The sequence below is a fragment of the Eptatretus burgeri genome, chromosome 8 (assembly GCF_056783735.1).
Source record: "Eptatretus burgeri isolate ZD-2024b chromosome 8, Ebu_testis_v1, whole genome shotgun sequence".
NCBI classification, from domain to species: Eukaryota; Metazoa; Chordata; class Myxini; order Myxiniformes; family Myxinidae; genus Eptatretus; species Eptatretus burgeri.
In genome coordinates, this window is record NC_140968.1 from 11692333 (window position 1) to 11710273 (window position 17941).

General features: G+C 43.3%; 1 protein-coding gene across 1 annotated transcript; it reads right to left on the minus strand.

The window, feature by feature from the left end:
* Positions 1-661: 661 nt before the first annotated feature.
* Positions 662-12101, minus strand: TMEM167A (transmembrane protein 167A). Its single transcript, XM_085890877.1, has 4 exons — positions 11965-12101; positions 11490-11599; positions 1414-1448; positions 662-1073 (listed from the first exon to the last, which is right to left on the minus strand). Exons 1-4 carry the CDS (start codon positions 12058-12060, stop codon positions 1003-1005), a joined length of 312 nt encoding a protein of 103 aa, XP_085747003.1. The 5' UTR covers positions 12061-12101; the 3' UTR covers positions 662-1002.
* Between the last annotated feature and the right edge of the window lie 5840 nt (positions 12102-17941).

A 17941-nucleotide genomic window follows, 5' to 3' on the forward strand; every position in this document is an offset into this window, starting at 1 on the left:
CACCACTCGAGCCAATTCGCCTCAGCACAAATATGACAATAGTGCCGTCTTCATGCGTCAAAAGAAAATTTCCTTCAATCCCTGTCTGGTGATATGTAACACTTAAGCTCACAGTTTCCCACCTTAATTTACAGCAAGATGTCTCCTACATGTCCATGGACCAAGACTCTCCATACAATCCTAACTGTGCTATGAAATTCCTCCATCTACCCCCACAACTGCAACAATATTGTCCACTCCTTGCTTTTCCCCACCAGTCATTGTTATTGCATCTCTGTTTGTCAGTTTGACTTCCCCCTCCACCCTGCTGGTAGCATTTCCTCTTTGCTATGTTGTGTCCTGATCTGTTCTATGTCCTAACTTCTATGAGCTGAGACCATGTATTAAAAAGAAAAGTACAAGCTGAAAAACCGGCATGAATATGCAGGGTGTGCGCAGGAACCAAAACTCAGCTGTGATCAAATCACATGACCCGATTCATGTCCATTCCCTTTAAATCACTCCATGTTATGTTCAGCATGATCTCAAATACAAGGAGCCAGTCACTTAATGAACAAGGAGGAATGCAACATCGAGGCGGGTCAATGACATCATTGGTCATTCAAAAATTGTGATGCAAGCTCAAAAAGGGAAAAGAAAATTGACTTAATAAAAACACAACTTTAAATTAATGAAAACATTTAATAAAGAGCTGTACATTGCATCTGGAAAGAAAAGAAAAGGAAAAAAAAAATTAAAATAACAAAGAGGCAAATACTGGGGATGGAATGCAGGAAAACAAAAAAAAACAAAAATAGAAAATAAAATAGAAAACTCCACAGCTTTTGAGTTGGAGAATTAACCATCCGACTTGCACACAAACATCAAGTCCAGGACGAGCTTCCATCAGTCTTTTCTTCTTCCCGCAAACCAAGGACTCGATGTGGAACAACATTTTCACTGACATTAATTGGATCCAAAGCATCAGGATGGACGGCTTTGGTCAACATTTTGAAAATGTTTTCACTGCATGAAAAGGATGCTGAATGCCATTGCCATGCAGCAAATGGCCACATAAGGGCTCTTGCGTTCCCCTGCAAGGAAGACAATACGAATTGAAAGAGCTTCCAGGCATTTTGGTCATACTGCCATAATCATAACCAGTTTGTATAAAAATGGAAATCATACGAGGGGAAGATTGTGAACCAATCAGAAACGATTCAGGAATAATGTTGCACTCGATGCAAAAGACGGACCATTGCAGATCAGCGGCATGGTTGTCTCATTTCCAATTCAATTATTTGTCACGATTCGAAACAGAAAACGTTAAATTTAATATAAATTCACGATGTTGCCAACTTCCACAAATCCACATCCACAAGGTTATCGTCCATTCAACAAGTCTCAACATAATGCAACCCAAAACATACTTACCTATCCTTGCACACTTCCAGAATATTCCCAGGAACCTGCAACAACAAAAATCTCCATGGAATTGCAATCCTTGAGGCAACCCTTTCACAGTTTATGGGTAATCATGTGGAGAAACAGAAATGGTATTTGTATACAGTATAATTAGCACCAGTAAAGTGGTGGCAATGCAAGGCAGTCAATGCATCAGACATGATAGATACTTGCTCGAACATATGTTTGTGGAACTAATAGAGCACAAGTTTGCAAAGAAGTTTGACAGTATAAAATTCCAGCACTCATCAATATTAATATTATCATGCAATTAATAACTAGAGGCCAAATTCACGAGAGGCGTTCAACTCTTAAACGAGCGTAAAATTGCTAATCGTGCAACGATCACCTGTTCAAGGTTAATCGCCGAAGAGCGTTTATCCAATACGTGATCAAAACACGTTTAAACGAGTCGGGCACTCGATTGAGCACATACCTCCGCCACGCAATGCCTGATCCACGAGAACATATCAGGTCCCAATAAATTTTTGAAATATCATGCAAGATATATAGTACTATATAGTTTGGCTTGATCTCTCAGTGGTAAAAAAATCACATTAAAAATTAAATAATTCTCACGTCCAGATCTTCACCAAAATAGAATCATTTTGTCCTTGTCACACATCCAACCTGTCCACCAAGTTTAGTCTGAATCCATCCATAACTTTTTGAGATATCGTGCTATGTGTATATATATATATATATATATACATATATATATATATATATATATATATATATATATATATATATATATATATATATATATTGTTACGAATTCGCGCCCGCAGGCGTGCGATCGGCCGCTTTCCACTAATAGCAACCATGTCGCCCAACCGGACGGACAATTCAGTCGTGACTTTCCGGAGCTAACGCCGGAAACCAGTCACGGATGGGTTTCTAATCCCCACCACAGCCGAGCCAATTGTGTACCCGCGCAAGATAGGGTCACTCGCCGAATTCGAAATACCTAAGTACCTGCGCGGGCAGCCGACTGGGCGACCGTACCTCGACGCAGGTCGGCTTGGGACACGAACCGCTTCAGCGGTCCATTCCGTTCTGCAGTGATAACCGAGCGGGTATTATCGCCCGACCTCGCCGGATCCGATTCTATTCAACGGGTGTTTAAAACCCAACTATTTATTCTGCGATGCAAGATGGCATTTCCAATAGGGGAAAAGAAACCACGAACGGGTAACATTCACACAAACACATTTATTTTACACATGCACATATACAGTCAACACGTATGCACGTATGTACAGGCAAAGCAAAGCATTACAACCGAGGAGGAGCAATAATGTACAGTCACTTAACAGACGGCGCCACGACAACATTCATTCAAAAGCCGAAAAGAAAAGGACCCCCTCACAGATAAGGAGGTCAGGCTGGACCACTTGGGTCTTTATGACGCGGGACCTGGAAGGCCGAACGGGTCCCGCGAGACCGTAGCAGGTTACCTGCACCCTCGTGGTGCGACGGTCGGCGAGGTCTCTCCGGCACTCTGCTCCACACACAACCCTCGCGACTTGGCGTTATCAGCACCACGACAAAGACAAAGCTCCAGCTCGAAACCACATCGTTCCACGAAGCCACCAAAAGACTGAACCACCACGAAGACGTCCACCACAAGAAGGCCTCGACCTCCAGAAGGCTATGAACCACAGGACCAGAAGGCGATGAACCACAAGAACCCCCCCCCCAAAAAAGACACAGGCCACCCCGAAGACAAAGACCCTGACCAAGACACGAAGCTCGCGTGCTGTCCGCCTTATATCCCCTGGGGCTCAGCGCTTCGCCCCTCCCCGTTTTCAGATGCGCCTCCCTTCAAGAAGCTTCTCGAAAAGGGGCGTTCCTCAGCTCCGAGCACCTCATTCCTCGTATCCACCAATCGTGAGCGAGCTGCCTCGCCCCTTCCACTCACACCAAACGCGGAGAAAAAAAAAGGCGGGAAAAATCAGCGCGTCATCGCAGTTCCTTCTTTGGTCCCTTTACTTGGCGCTCTCGGGCAGCTTTCAACGCGGAAAGGGTTGTAGCGTGGTTTGTGGAGGATGGTGTTCGATAGCTGGCGTAGCGGCGGAGATGGTTAGATGGTGGCGTACTTGTTGTGGCGATTGTAGCGTGGTTGTTATCATGGTTGTTGTGATTCGGTTGTTGTTGGCGTTGTGGCTGTTTGAGGGGGGCGAAGTTGTTTGCTGTAATGGTGCTCGAGGTATGGTCGGTTCAAAATAACGATAGAAAAAGAAAAACCTACCTCAAAGGGTCACAGCCCGGTGAACATGAAGAATTCCCTCTAAACAACGGTGGGGAAACCTATCTGAACTCACTTACCAGGCTAACTGATCCAAGGAACCTTTATGGTGTTCTGCGAATTTCCACAGCCGTAACAATATATATATATATATATATATATATATATATATATATATATATATATATATATATATATATATATATATATATAAATACATATTGTTACGGTTCTAGGAACTGTACACATACAACATACAGGTGTCCCAAATCAGTTATGCCGTTAAGTATATGTGTAGACAGAACCCCTTGTGTATAGTGGGAATTTTGAAGGGGTGCGTTGCGATGTTTTTTTTTAGTTAGGGTAATAAATCTTTATATCCCATCCTCCATTGCGATCCACGGTACCAGAACGCTTGCAGCCTTCGGTTCGCTGGCAACAACAAAATACAGTCCACCTGTCTCTGGAGGCTCATTTTTCTGAGACAGAATCTCTGCTGTCGCAGTTCCTATTCGGCTTCTCCAAACGCTCCAACTCTTTGACGAGTCCACACACGCGGAGTGGGCGGGCCGAGGCCCCGCCCAGAAAGGGCGGACAATGATAGGATTGGGGATTCAGCTGTTACTCTACTACCCTCAAACCCATCCAGGCGCAGCCTTGGTGCACCTTCAAAATAAGTTAATGTATTTTTGACTGCATATCCCAATATTTCAATAAATTAGAAATAATGTGCATGGATTTACAAACGATATATATATATATATATATATATATATATATATATATATATATATATATATATATATATATATATATATATATATATATATATATATATATATATATATATATCTGAAGTGAGATTCAGCTGTGCTGGTCGATGGAATCGGACAAATATCATCAGCTTTAGATTACCAGATGCTTAAGGAGCATCATCATCGTCATCCACATCATTACGTACTTCATCCAAGTCTCCAGCTTATTATTGTCAATATCACAATTTCTTCACCCAGTTCACTGGCCGCAACATCCCCTCGTTTTTTTTCGGGTCGAGTTTCTTCTCACGAACCAGTGCCTTTTCCTTCATCTTCATCATCCTCCAGAGTTCTCGGAAGACCCTGGCAGAGTATTTTGTGCGCTTTGGGAAATGGGCCGCCATCCTTTTTGAAATATCTTCCCATGCGAGCTGCTTTTATTTTATTATTATTAGCGCCCACGGCAGTCTCCGGTCTTGGATTGTTCCTGGGTGCACCATCATCTTGATTAAACCCATTCGTTGCTCGAATTAATAATTGTCCCCTTTTCTTTGCCGACATGCTGCCGCCATTGGAACACACAAACTAAAGCTTGTCAAACGGCGAGGCCCATGCGGGGTCATTGAGGTTAATTGGGTTGGTAATCTCCTGAATGGTGCGCTGAACAAAGGAAATGATTAAACAGAATGAATCATAACTTAGAAATGCATAACTAAATAGCTATTTGTACTACACAGCTAAACGGATGTTAATCTCCTTTCTTAAATAGCTGTTCAAACAGGTTATTAGCTGTGCGTGTACAAGGATGGTTTTGTCAGTGTTTAAAGGTTAGGCATTTAGTGAGCATCTTGCTTTCGTAAATTCGGCACATATAAGGGTATGGAAGGAGTGGCTAAACGTCACCAGATCTGCATACATAATAGATAGATAGCCACTAATTAATTATATACTGTGCATACAACCCAAATATAAAACATGATAGATGTTTCAATAATCATCATTGATCACTTCAATCCAGATTACCCAGAGTGGCGTACATGTGGGAACCACAGCTCGGATACAAAGATTATAAACATTCACAGATTGTCTTTTCCATGATCAATGGTTGGAGAGATGGATGGATGAGAGGAAGGAGGAATGGATCAGTGGAAGGAATAGAAGGATGGATCTCTTGAAGGAATAATTTTGTTGGCCGCTGACTCGAGAGCAAGATGTTCTGGATCAACCTGCGATGAGAAGCAGTGCACTGAATCCCCAACAATTTTTGGTAGAGATTTGATTCGATGAAAGTGCATCATTTCAATTGGATGTTCGCAATATGGGTGGTCTTTCACATGCTAATCGGCTATTTACCGGTGTTAATCTCCCTTTGTAAATTGCTATTTAAATGGGTAATTAGCTGTGTGCGTAACAATTATGGTTTTATCAGAATTTCAGGGTTCGGCGTGTGTTGGCAAGACGCTCGCAAATTTGGCCCAAGAGATCTGCGATCACAGAGCAGTAACCAAGGGTAAGCCTCCTGCGGCACACCCATGATCAAATGATGGCATTCTGATCAAACAAACCTTGGCCAAATTATGGCTAAGAAAAAAAGAAGTTAAATTGTATTAATTAGGTAAAGGTCATGGTGGACCGCCCCTCAAACAAGGAGAGTAATATAGTCCTGCGTGGGCTACGCTTATTGGCCGACCGTCAGCAACCTCGCTTGCATCCCCCGGATTGGGTGAGAGAGACGTCAGGTCCTCGTGAACTCCGCCCACGTACGTGCTGACATGCACGCGGCAATGGTGCCGGTGGAGGATGGTGGAAGGAAGCGAAGGCAGGTGTCGTCGTTAGAAAGTTGTTGTAGTTGTAGTAAGTGTAAAAATCCTAACTATAAAATAACTTTGCAGCGCATGCACACTTAATTCCCATTAGACATAAGGGATGGATTCTAACTAGAAACACATACTTATCAAAATAACTAAGCTACGGGGACGGCTGTCTGTCTGTGTGCACAAGGCTTCCAAATTCGTAACAATATGAAGTAGGAGGAGGTAAGAACGAAGGATACATAAATCAAGGTATTTGTAGTTATTCTCAAAAAGGTTTACTAAACAGGGTGCCAGGGCCACGATTCCTACTTTAAAAACAAAGTCTTTTGTACGGTTTTGTTTCTTTCTGGAATTACAAGGAATTTGTTTCAGCACACAAAAGGACATCACACCTTTCCTCTATTAAACGTTGTTCAATACCCCATGTTCCATGTCAAAACATTTCCCCCATTTCCTTCTCAAAACGACCACAACTAATAAAAAAGTCCTTCATGATTGCTACTTATTCTGAGCTCAATCACCAAGTCATTAAGTCCAAAAACCTTCTTACTTCATCTCCACTTATCTACCTCCTCCACCAATCAAATCATATAAATGACAATTTTAATAAATGTTTAATCCTACTACCCTCATTTTTAAATATCCTTCATCTCTACTCACTTTGTTTCATTCCAGAATCGCTCATAATCCTGTTCCTCAACCCCCCATAGCATTCATACAACGGCATCTTCATGCCTTTATTTTATCCTTTGTGCCACATCAATCCCAATGTCAGCCTTCCTCTATCCGCCTTTAGGATCCTCAAATGAAACCCATAAACCAAATTCAAATCAAACCCAATGGTAAACCACTTCATGCAAGTACACTCCCCCACATCGGAAAGGTGGCAGGAGCAAGACAGTGGAGGTGGCGGATTGTGAGGCGGCGTCCACGTCTCCAAAGAGCAGTCCTTCCTGTCCCAACAATGAAGCAGAGCGGGAGATTGAGAGAGCGAACGAGACTAAACAAGAGAGCGAATGAGCGCGCCACGTATTTCGTGATGTTCAAGAACAAACTTGTGCGAGCAAGCATGGATACAACCCTCGGACTCTGGGATACAACCCTTCACCTGCGGAGAAACCTGAAATTGGCTCCCCGCTGCTATTGGGAGGTGCCATCTTCCGGGCTGCTCCAATAGTCTTCCGTCCCTCTCCAGGGCTCTACATCCAAATTTGCCACCATAGCTTGTGGTGCGCTGGCTACAGTTCGTGATCAGCCCCTTAACAAGTGCAAAGCACTTCCATTGCGCTGTTTTGTGAACCCAAGTCCTCACCGAGGTCCACCCGCTAAGGCTTTAGTTATTTTATAACTTGGTTTACGGATCCGCAGATGGTATATTTGCCGAGATGAAATATAAAACACATTTTTAGCCTTTTATATTTATACATTTTCCGCCGAAGGTGCAAAAGTTTCAAAACCCGAAATGTAAATGTCGGCATTTATTTTCAAAATATAATTTTGTGCGTGCGCACCAAAATGCCGAGTCACCTTTAACCAAGCTGCGCAGTCGTCTTCGGTCATGGCGCCTGAGCAGTGGCCAGCGTGGTTCAGATTGACTGTTTCTGGGGTGAAAGTGATTGGTTTTTTTTCTATACCTTGTCGAGGCTCGTGTGAGAGCTAACACACAACACACATCATGGGGGACATGAGACAAGAGAGGAGGGAGTGGGAAGGACAAAACAGTGGGGAACAGAGACATTAGATCTGTGGAAGGGAGGTATGGGACGGGGAACATGGGGAATAGAAGATGGACATTACAGGGACTTTCAGGAAAGAAAGCAGGGAATTTGAAGGAGGTGGGCTTGGGTGGATTATGGGGGGTAGAAAAGATCGAGGATTTGGAAGGGGGATGATAAGAGGTGGTGGTGAACAGCTGTTTTGAAGGCCTGGAGGGAAGAATGGGAATGAATAGAGTGAGGGAGTTTATTCCAAAGGCAGGAAAAAAGAGGAATGAAAGAGTGAAGGTGAGCAGCGATTTGTGATTTTGGTAGTTTTACCAGAAGGAGGTTGTTGGCAGACCTTGAGCGCCCTGCGGAAATGTGGTGGGGACAAATCGCAGAGAGAGCTGGGGGGGCGAGGCTGGAGAGGAGACGGTAGAAAACAGAAAGACAACCGACGAACCTGCGGTGAATGAGTGAGAGACCCAAAGACTCAGCCTCATTGCGGGAGATGCCAATGATCCGAAATGCCTTGGTTTCTACAGCGTGAAGCCGAGAAAGGTGGGAGGCAGCAGCACCAGCCCAGAGGGAAGAGCAGTACTCCATCAGGGTGCAGACAAAAGCTTTGTAAGTGGTCAGGAGCCCAGTTGGGCCGAGGAAGGACTTTGCACGACGGAGGATTCCCAATCGGCGACTGGCTTTGGAGGCAGGGTTTGAAATGTGGTTTTCCCAGGAAAGGTCATGGCAGATAGTGAGACCCAGAAGCTTGAGAGAAAGGACTTCTTCCAGAGGATTGTTGACAAAGTGGATGGGGGGGGGGGGGTTCTAAACGGTCCTTTTGAAGAGACAAAGTGAGAGTGTGAGATTTGTCTGGATTGAAAGACATGTTCCACGTGTTGGACCAGTTTGTGATTTTATCTAGATCTGCAGTGAGCGAAGAAGCTGCTCCTTGCCGGTCTGAGGGATGACCGATGGTACGGCAGAGGGTGGAGTCATCAGCAAACAGATATAGAGGATTTTTCCAGAGAGTCGGAGAGATCATTGATGAAAACCAGAAAAAGAACAGGGCCCAGAATGCTACCTTGAGGAACTCCAGCCTGGACAGGAAGAGGGGATGAAAGAACTCCATTTAGGGCCACACGGTGACTGCAACAGGAGAGGAAGTCTGCGAGCCACGAGTTGTTAAGAAGTATGTCAGCGGTATAAATTTGAGTGACTGTATTGGTGATTTATTCACGCAACATCTTGACGACGAATATTCTGGTCAAACTATTGCATCAATTCAGTGCAGCAGTAGGGATCGCTACTCTCGATCGTGCCGATTTTGTTTCCATCGAAAGTTGTATACCGCTGTTCGTATTGAAAGATTTCGTTGCCAAGTAGGTCAAAGCTTCCCTGCGAGATGCTGATATTCAGCCTTCAACGGACCAGAAATCAGCCTTTGATGTGCTCATGGGGATAGGGAGACGGTACGATCAGATGCCCACTGAAAACCAAGCTGCTTATGGCTCTGATTGACCGTTTTGAGCGTGTTGACTCAGAGTAGACACCTTTTTTTAAAATCATATCCAGCACTATGCACTGGTGTGCACACACACATCTACGACTTGGACAGTAATTTTCTCAGCATTGTTTCCATTTGTTTGATGATTCAACAGGTTCCTATAAGAAAAACATGCCAGACTATATTGTAAAAACAAGTTTTAATCCTTTATTGTTTTTCACATCAGATGATACAGTGAACAATGGGAAGCCTGGTGTTGGCGCAGTGGTTAGGGTAGCGGCTTGGGATCCAAAAGGTCCTGAGTTCAAGCCCCGTTGGGCCACTGAATTAACACACCAGGGGGTTGACTCAGCCTGTCATCCTTCCGAGGTCGGCGAAATGAGTACCAGTGTACTGGGCCGGTCTATACCCCGGTTAAAATAGGTGTACCATATCCCTGTGTGTCGTAAGAGGCGACCAGGGTTGTGTCAGGAAGGGCATCCGGCGTAAAACCTGTGCCAAATCACTATGAGGATCATACGGTTGATCCGCTGTGGCGACCCCTCACGGGAGCAGCCGGAAGAAGAAGATGATACAGTGAACAATGGCATCCTGCATTTGAATGGTTTTCAATCTTCAATGTTTTCTTAGATCCTCCTGGTCCGGGATTTATATTTATTCCCCCCCCCACCCACACCTACCCTTGTCTTTTCCATGGAACATCCGAAAAAAAAATCATAAAAATATAAAATTTCAAAAATTTAAATTATATTTCTATTTATATTTCGACCGACCGACCCTACATTTTAGCTGAAGAACTGCGTAAACCAAGTTATAAAATAACTAAGGCCTAACAGGACGTTTTTGTTGCTGTTTTAAAATTATTTATACACATCCAATCTTATCTTTAGCTATATTGTCCAGTGTGAGCACTCCTTGGCTTTTTTTACAAGATCTTGGCTATTTGTTGCTCACCTTGGCATCTTGGTTTTCTATAGGTGTTCTTGGCGTATAAGTTTTCTATCATCATCGCGTTTCCGAAACCTTGTGAATTCTTGGCTTTTTTCATTGGCTCACCTTGGCATCTATCTATAATTCCAGGTGTGTCTGTGTCCGCCGTTTCTCGACAACCACTGGTCCGATCCAATTGAAACTTGCCAGGTATATTGCTGGGGCCCTGTGGGTGTGCCTTTTCAAGGTTTGATATTAATCGGACAAGTGGTTCCCAAGTTCAGGCTATTTATTTACCAAACCAATGACAGGACATGTTGCTGCATAGGCGTGGCCGATGGGGGGGGGGGGGGGAGGGCGCCTTAGTTACCAATGACAGGACACGTTGCTTGGCGGTTTGCACCCACAGTAGCTATCTTCTATCTATCTATAATTCCAGCAATCTGTTTGTTTGCCTTTCAAAAGGTTTGAAATTAATCGGACAAGTGGTTCCCGAGTTAGAGCGCATTTTCCCCATTACGGGTTACAACGTACGGACTTCCGGATGGTGATGACTTACTGTATTCTAATAATTTCTCGATTTCTTATCCGCATTTATATATAAACACAATGCCCCAATCCAGTCGTCGTTTCCAAAGCGAAGCAACGGATTGTGGTTGTTGTTTCTGGCACATGGTTTGAAAGTTTATTTTTTTTTTTTTTTTTTTTTTTGCACATACGGCCACGCACTAGTTTATGAAAATGAGGAGTGGTCACACTCATACTGTCTTGGGGAGTGGGGAGGAGGATGAGGAAAAGGGGGAGGGTAGAGTCTAAAAATGCTGTCAGGGGTCACAATCAAAGAGAGGGGGTAATTATGGGGATGTCAGGGTTCAAAGGCCAAACAGTGTGTTTAGATATAACCAAAAGTTAGTGAAGGGGAATCAGGGGGCCAAGGAGAAGAAGAAAAAAAAATAAAAAAAAACCACAAGGAAATACACTCGAGAAGGAAATGTGTTCATGGAAGAGCGAGCAAAGGACCAAACAGAGCATTCCCCGCTTCGTCATGAGAGGTAACGTAAGAGTTTGCGTTATGATGATGGTGTTGCGACTGACCCAGATTTGTTCTTGTCCAACATGGTGGGAAAGTGTGCTCTGATGTATGTGCACGTACAGATGAGGAGCAAAACAACCGTCAGCAGAGACTGAAAGTTAAATATCGCCGACTGCACCATGGGAACGAGAAAAAAAAACGGTCAAGAACACACACACACACACACACACACACACACACACACACACACACACACACACACACACACACACACACACACACACACACACACACACACACACACACACACACACACACACTCCACCATTATAAATTATCCATCAAATTACATCAACACGCCGAATGTAAGAGTAATCTAAAAAAAATTCGTAAGCACAGTCGAATTTAACAACAGGAACTGTGGGGGGGAAAAAAATCACAACATTCAAGTAAGTCGGGGCCTAGTGGAACCAGGACACCGACGCGCGGCCAGTTATGGGAGCACTGGGCAACGACAGCGGCCCGACAGCGGCTTACAAGCGACAGCGAGCGATGCACGGCTGAAAACGCGAACACCGCAGGATCGTGTCGATTACGGGCAACGACGGCCGAACAGATTTTAAAATCGTACATCGATTAACGTTGAAAAAGGAAAAAATAAAAATAAAAAAAAAGGTTTACTTGCCATTTGAAAAAAAGTTCCACAGAAAGAAAGTCCACGTCGATCGTCGAAATTTTTTTTTACCTCCTCTTCTTCTTCTTCGTCATTATATTACTTCCTCAATCCACCATTTGAATCGTTTTTTTTTGTTTTTTTTTACAAATAAGAAAAGCTTTATATACATCAAACACTACTACTAAGCAAATAATTGTTTAGTTTGACGTATCGGGGGAAAAAAAGCTAAAATAAACTCCCCCCCCAAAAAAAAAATGCGAAGCTGCTGACACGAACTATATCGCCATGGCGCTTACGAACCCATCAAAATGCTTCTTCCTCTTGTTCCTCTTCTATTCTACATTCTTCTTCTTCTTCTACTTCTTCCACTGTTTCCTCGTCTTCCTCTTCACTAAGCAATTTATATTTTCAACGTTCTTGTGGAGTTGGTCGGAGAAAAGTTTTCGCCCAAACCTTTCACGAACCGGCTGGCCAAGCCTGATGCTCGATGAACTACCTGTATAGTCATGGTAATAATTTTGATTTTATTCAGGGTGCCGGCGATAGCTCGCCTCCTCTTCGCGAAAGGACACCGTGGGGTCTATTAAAGTCCAGCAACTAATTCCGGCAGACTGGACGTCCAGTTGACGTCCATCACAGGGATAAGTTTGTTGATGACTTTGTTGTCATCTTGGACTGTCGTTTCTTGTGCACAAAAGGATGTCCACCAGCTCCTGCGTCAAAGATAGATATCAGACACTTGTATTTTATATTTGTATAATTTATTTATTTTTGGGAATTATTAATCCCATTTTCAGCATTACATTTTCTCGTATACTAACGAGCAGGCAAATTTTGCACTTGAACATAATAATTTTGAAATGCTAAGATTACAATAACGCAAACAATCACGTAATTAAAATGAAAAGTATGGCGGTGATCAGTAGACAAACTGATAAAAAAAAAAAAAATCAGAAATAAAATTGTGTTCATAACTTGGTGATGGTATACATGATGTACACGCTGTATTCCTTACCTGAGGCATGAAATCTCCATCTCAATCACACCTGTCATTTTCAAGGATCTGCTCAGCCTTTCTCCATCCATGTGATACAGGACTTGGTATAACAAGATGCTGGACATGGGTATTTCTCCAGAAAAGCACCTGGATCAGAAATAAAATGGTGATGGTATACATGATGTACACGCTGTATGCCTTACCCGAGGCATGAAATCTCCATCTCCATCACACCTGTCATTTTCAAGGATCTGCTCAGCCTTTCTCCATCCATGTGATACAGGACTTGGTATAACAAGATGCTGGACATGGGTATTTCTCCAGAAAAGCACCTGGTAGTTCGTCCTGAGGTCATGCATCTTCAGTAAAGACGGACAGTGGCAGGAGCCGAGACTCAAATCGATCCCATCTGAGTTTGACAGTAGCTGGGTGTTACAAATCTGGAATTTCTGCCTTGCTATATCATAACGGAGTTTGTTTATGTCCATGTATGGCTTTTTTTGTTTACCATAGAGACAACAAAGAAATTGTTCAAGTTGGGAATAAGTATTATTTGATACTTCTCATTGGAATTTCCTCGTGCCTTGAAGACGGTCATGAAAAAAAAAAACAAACATTTTAAAGTGTGAATTACATAAACTAGCAAAGTCCCCACCCTTCGAGCGAGCTTGTTCCAAGCATGCAACACGTTCTTCTGATGCATACCCATATTTGGGTGGTGTATATGCCAGTGACAGCTCTGTATCGGCAAAAACAAACAACAAATAACCTGGGTTTTGTGTATGAAGCAAAACCAGACTTATTGCTTATAATTCAAAACACCTCACTGTTTAGGAAAACGTGGGGACAGGAATACTTATACTGTAAATGGTGGAGATGCTTGTAATACCCTCTCGGCTCTCCCCCCCCCCCCCGAGAGGAGTCTCAGGTTCCCCCCGCCCCCTCCAAGACCACAGGAAATATAAAAACACCACCACACACTAATTGGGGTCATGCTGATCCTATGTAGCAATTCTGGATGTAATCAGCCCAGCACTGTAGGAGTAGCGCAACAAACAAACCCACAAACACCGGTCTGTGAATTATAGTAAGGATACCTTGTCCACAAGTCTTGTAGATTCATATGTGAGGGCAGTTAATAACCTAAACATGTATTCCCAATTTAAAATTATTTTATTAAAGGTTGAGAGGCACTAATTACCCACCTTATAGTAGTTATCTTGAGTAACTTACTGAGCAATTATTCTCCAGATGGTGAAAAGTGAGAATTACTTCTATTTTTTTTACGAGCAAATATAACCCGTCGCTTCGCTGACGTGTCAACAAAGTCGGGGGGGGGGGGAGAAAGAGGGAGGGAGAGAGAGAGGAGACAGATGTAGGGTGAGAGGGGGAAGGGGAGGGAGAGACGATGAAGAAAGGGGAGTTGGGGGGGGGGAGTGGGGAGAGTGACACATCACAAAACGTTGCAATTCACTGCAGCAGGGAGGGGTACGTGTGTGTGTGTATGTGTGTGTGTGTGTGTGTGTGTGTTTGTGTGTGTGTGTGTGAAAAGTAAAAGACAGATGAGGGGGGGGGTGCGGTTAGCAAAGAGAATGATATGTGACGCGAAATGACCGAGCATGAAAAAAAAACAAAAAAACGTGTCAGAACAGCTGTACACACAACGACACAACAGAGTTTGTAAAGTAATCCGCTGGCACATCTGCAAAAACTTTGATATTCCAGTTCCAGAAAATTTGTGGGAACATGAACCAAAAGCAATAACTGAAAACATTGAAGTACCGCTCACGTACGACCCAATGATCCCATCGAGCGTGAACATCGAAAACAAAGCATTGCGACCAGATATCACGCTTAGGTACAAAAAATAGAGAAGAAGGCATTGCTGATTGAGGTGTTAATACCGGTGATTTTGGACAAACGATGCAGAAATCAAGAAAATGACCAAATACCAAGACCTCAAGCATGAAGTGAAAAGATCCTGGAAGTTGATGATGCCAAAGTTGTACCAGTGATGACGAAGAACCCCACAAAGATATTAAAAACCATCCCTGGGAATATAACAACAAACAAACGACAGTTGGAAGCCGTCTGGGGCTCAGTAACGATCCTGAAGAGAGCCCTCAACACGAAACTTTGAAAACATAAACTTCACAGCTTGGTCCATGAATCGTGAACCCTTACCGAAATACAGGTGGACAATTTGAGCCCACCCTGGGAGGACTCCATTCCACATTCTGAAACCCCATATGTGGATAAAAATCAATGATACACACACATACACACACACAAACGCACACACGCACGCACACACACACACACACACACACACACACACACACACACACACACACACACACACACACACACACACACACACACACACACAAACACACACTGCCTTGTATTGGTATGGATGCATGTGCACACACAGAATGAATGTGAACACCAATATGAAAGAGATATAAATGAATAACAAAGTGAACCATTATTCATGACTCATCCTTGATATCAGTAATAATCAGTGTCCCAACTTATCAAAATGAACGTTTTAAAATCCTGTTCTCAATGATGTAAAAGATTTGAAAGACAAAAGATCCATGTGATTCATCAACGTTGGGTCACGTGGTTTTCACTGGAAGAGATTAATTTGAACAATTGTATATAAAAAAATATATAAATATTACATGAGATTTCAATAGAAATGATGAAAAGGGGGCGTGGCCACAGTCGTTTGTGACATCACAGTGGTTGTTCGTGGTTACAATAACAATTCCAACAACAGGAAAATCTTAAGACAGAGGTGTGTCGTTAAATCGTCAGTACGTGGACAGCCGTACACCAGACATGTCGTGGTTTGTCATCGCGGTGTTCGTGTTCACCGTCCTCGGAAGTGGAGCGTCCCGTCCACCGCAGCAGGTAAGTAGGGATTGTCAGAAATGATGATGTAGTGTACTCGGGGAAGGTAGACAACACAATTGGGAAATCAGGGAAATTTAGTTTCTTTGTGGCGCAGGGGCTGGACGAAGGGGGTCTTCACTTGGTATCCCACCCCCCCCCCCCCCGGGCCCATTGTGGCTCTCGGCGGCCCTGAGTACTCCACCACCGAACTCCATGAAACTCACGAATCCTCGATTTCCCAAGGAACCAACAACAGATGGATATGGGTGAAACTTCACCTTCGACCACTTTCGGTGGAGGATGTTGAGAAAACGGGATGGTGGGGTGGGAATCCATTCAAGGCAATCTATTTATTACGTACGCACGTTCACACACACACAATGAATGTTCACAGGAATATCAAAGAGATGGAGATGAATCAGGACGTGCACCATTACTCACTGAGTGAACTCCTTGATAACAAGATTTAACATTAAAAACATCAATGGAGTAAACACACGTCCGTTGTACAATGTCAGTATTATCAATATCCCAACTTATCAAACTGAACGTTTTCAAATCCTTTTCTCATTGGTGTAAAAATGATTGAAACACAAAACACGAGATGTTAATCAACCTTGGGTCACGTGGTTTTCACCGGAAGAGCTTAATCAGAACAAAATATATAAATAATAATATCGAGGTGAAAATATGAACAGAAACGAGGGGAAGGGGCGTGACCACACTGTGATGTCACAATGGTTGTTCGTGGTTACAATGAGAATTCCAACAACAGGGAGATCTCAACACAGAGCTGTATCGTTAAATCGTCAGTCCGTGGATTAGTGAACACCAGACATGTCGTGGTTTCTCATCGCGGTGTTCGTGATGAGGAACATAAAGAGAGTTTATCTTTGGTTGGAAACTGCAGGTGAACTTTCCGCACCAAGTAAACTTGGAATTTGTCCCTTCAAGGTAAAATCTCCTTCATGTTCGTGTCGATGGAGGAATCTTCACGGTATACCTTGAGTGTATCTGGTACCACACATTGCACTCCGTGTGCAGTGGAAATTGATCCCCAGGAAGATCCATCTCAGGGCTGGTGGAGTTTCACAGTTTACACATTCACCTCTGAGCCTGGGTTCAAATCTCGATCCCTCCATAAACTGCCACCCTGGTGTCACGTGTAATGTGTGTTACAACCATTGGAGGAACATTAAACATGAAGGATTCATCCACCAACACTCATTTATATTGGATGTTAAAGATTCCACGGTGTTTTTTGAAAATGGTCGGCGAGCTATCGCCAGCATTCTGAACAAATTACAAATTACTTCCCAAACCCTCTTACAAACCTGTCCTTAACAAGCGTGGTACAAAAGGTAAACTCTCGAACATTCCATGAACCATTGTGTTTGTTCTCTAAAATTATCAAGAACATGCTATTTTGTCACGAACCTTTTGATTTTGTATAGTAATTGTAAAAACATTGTTTAGTTTAATTATAAATGAAATAAACATGTTTCCTTCCCCTGGCCTTGTCTATTTCCACAGGTTTTCCAGAACGATGCTGTTGAGGATGGAGGGATGTCCCTGGGTCGTGATGTCGTGTTCGTCGTGATTGCCTCCCTTTTGTTTGTCGGTGTGATTATGTTTAATCCATCTCGTTGGTTCAACAAGACGAGGTTCAGGAGAAAGCGCTGCATTCACTGGTAAAGAACACAAATGACTTTTCATCAATATTTATACCTTCATCCAAGGGGACACGATAGCTCAGACTGTGGATGTCGTATGAAGTCCATTTTGGTGGGAACACCCACACTTGTTACGCCAAAGAGTTTAAAAAACCCACAATTTTAATTTTGTGTAAGTTGGTGATGGTGACCATCTTGGATTTCAAAATGGCTGCCATGAAGAAGTCCACTGATCCTGTATAAAATCAAAGTTAAATTTGGTGTAAA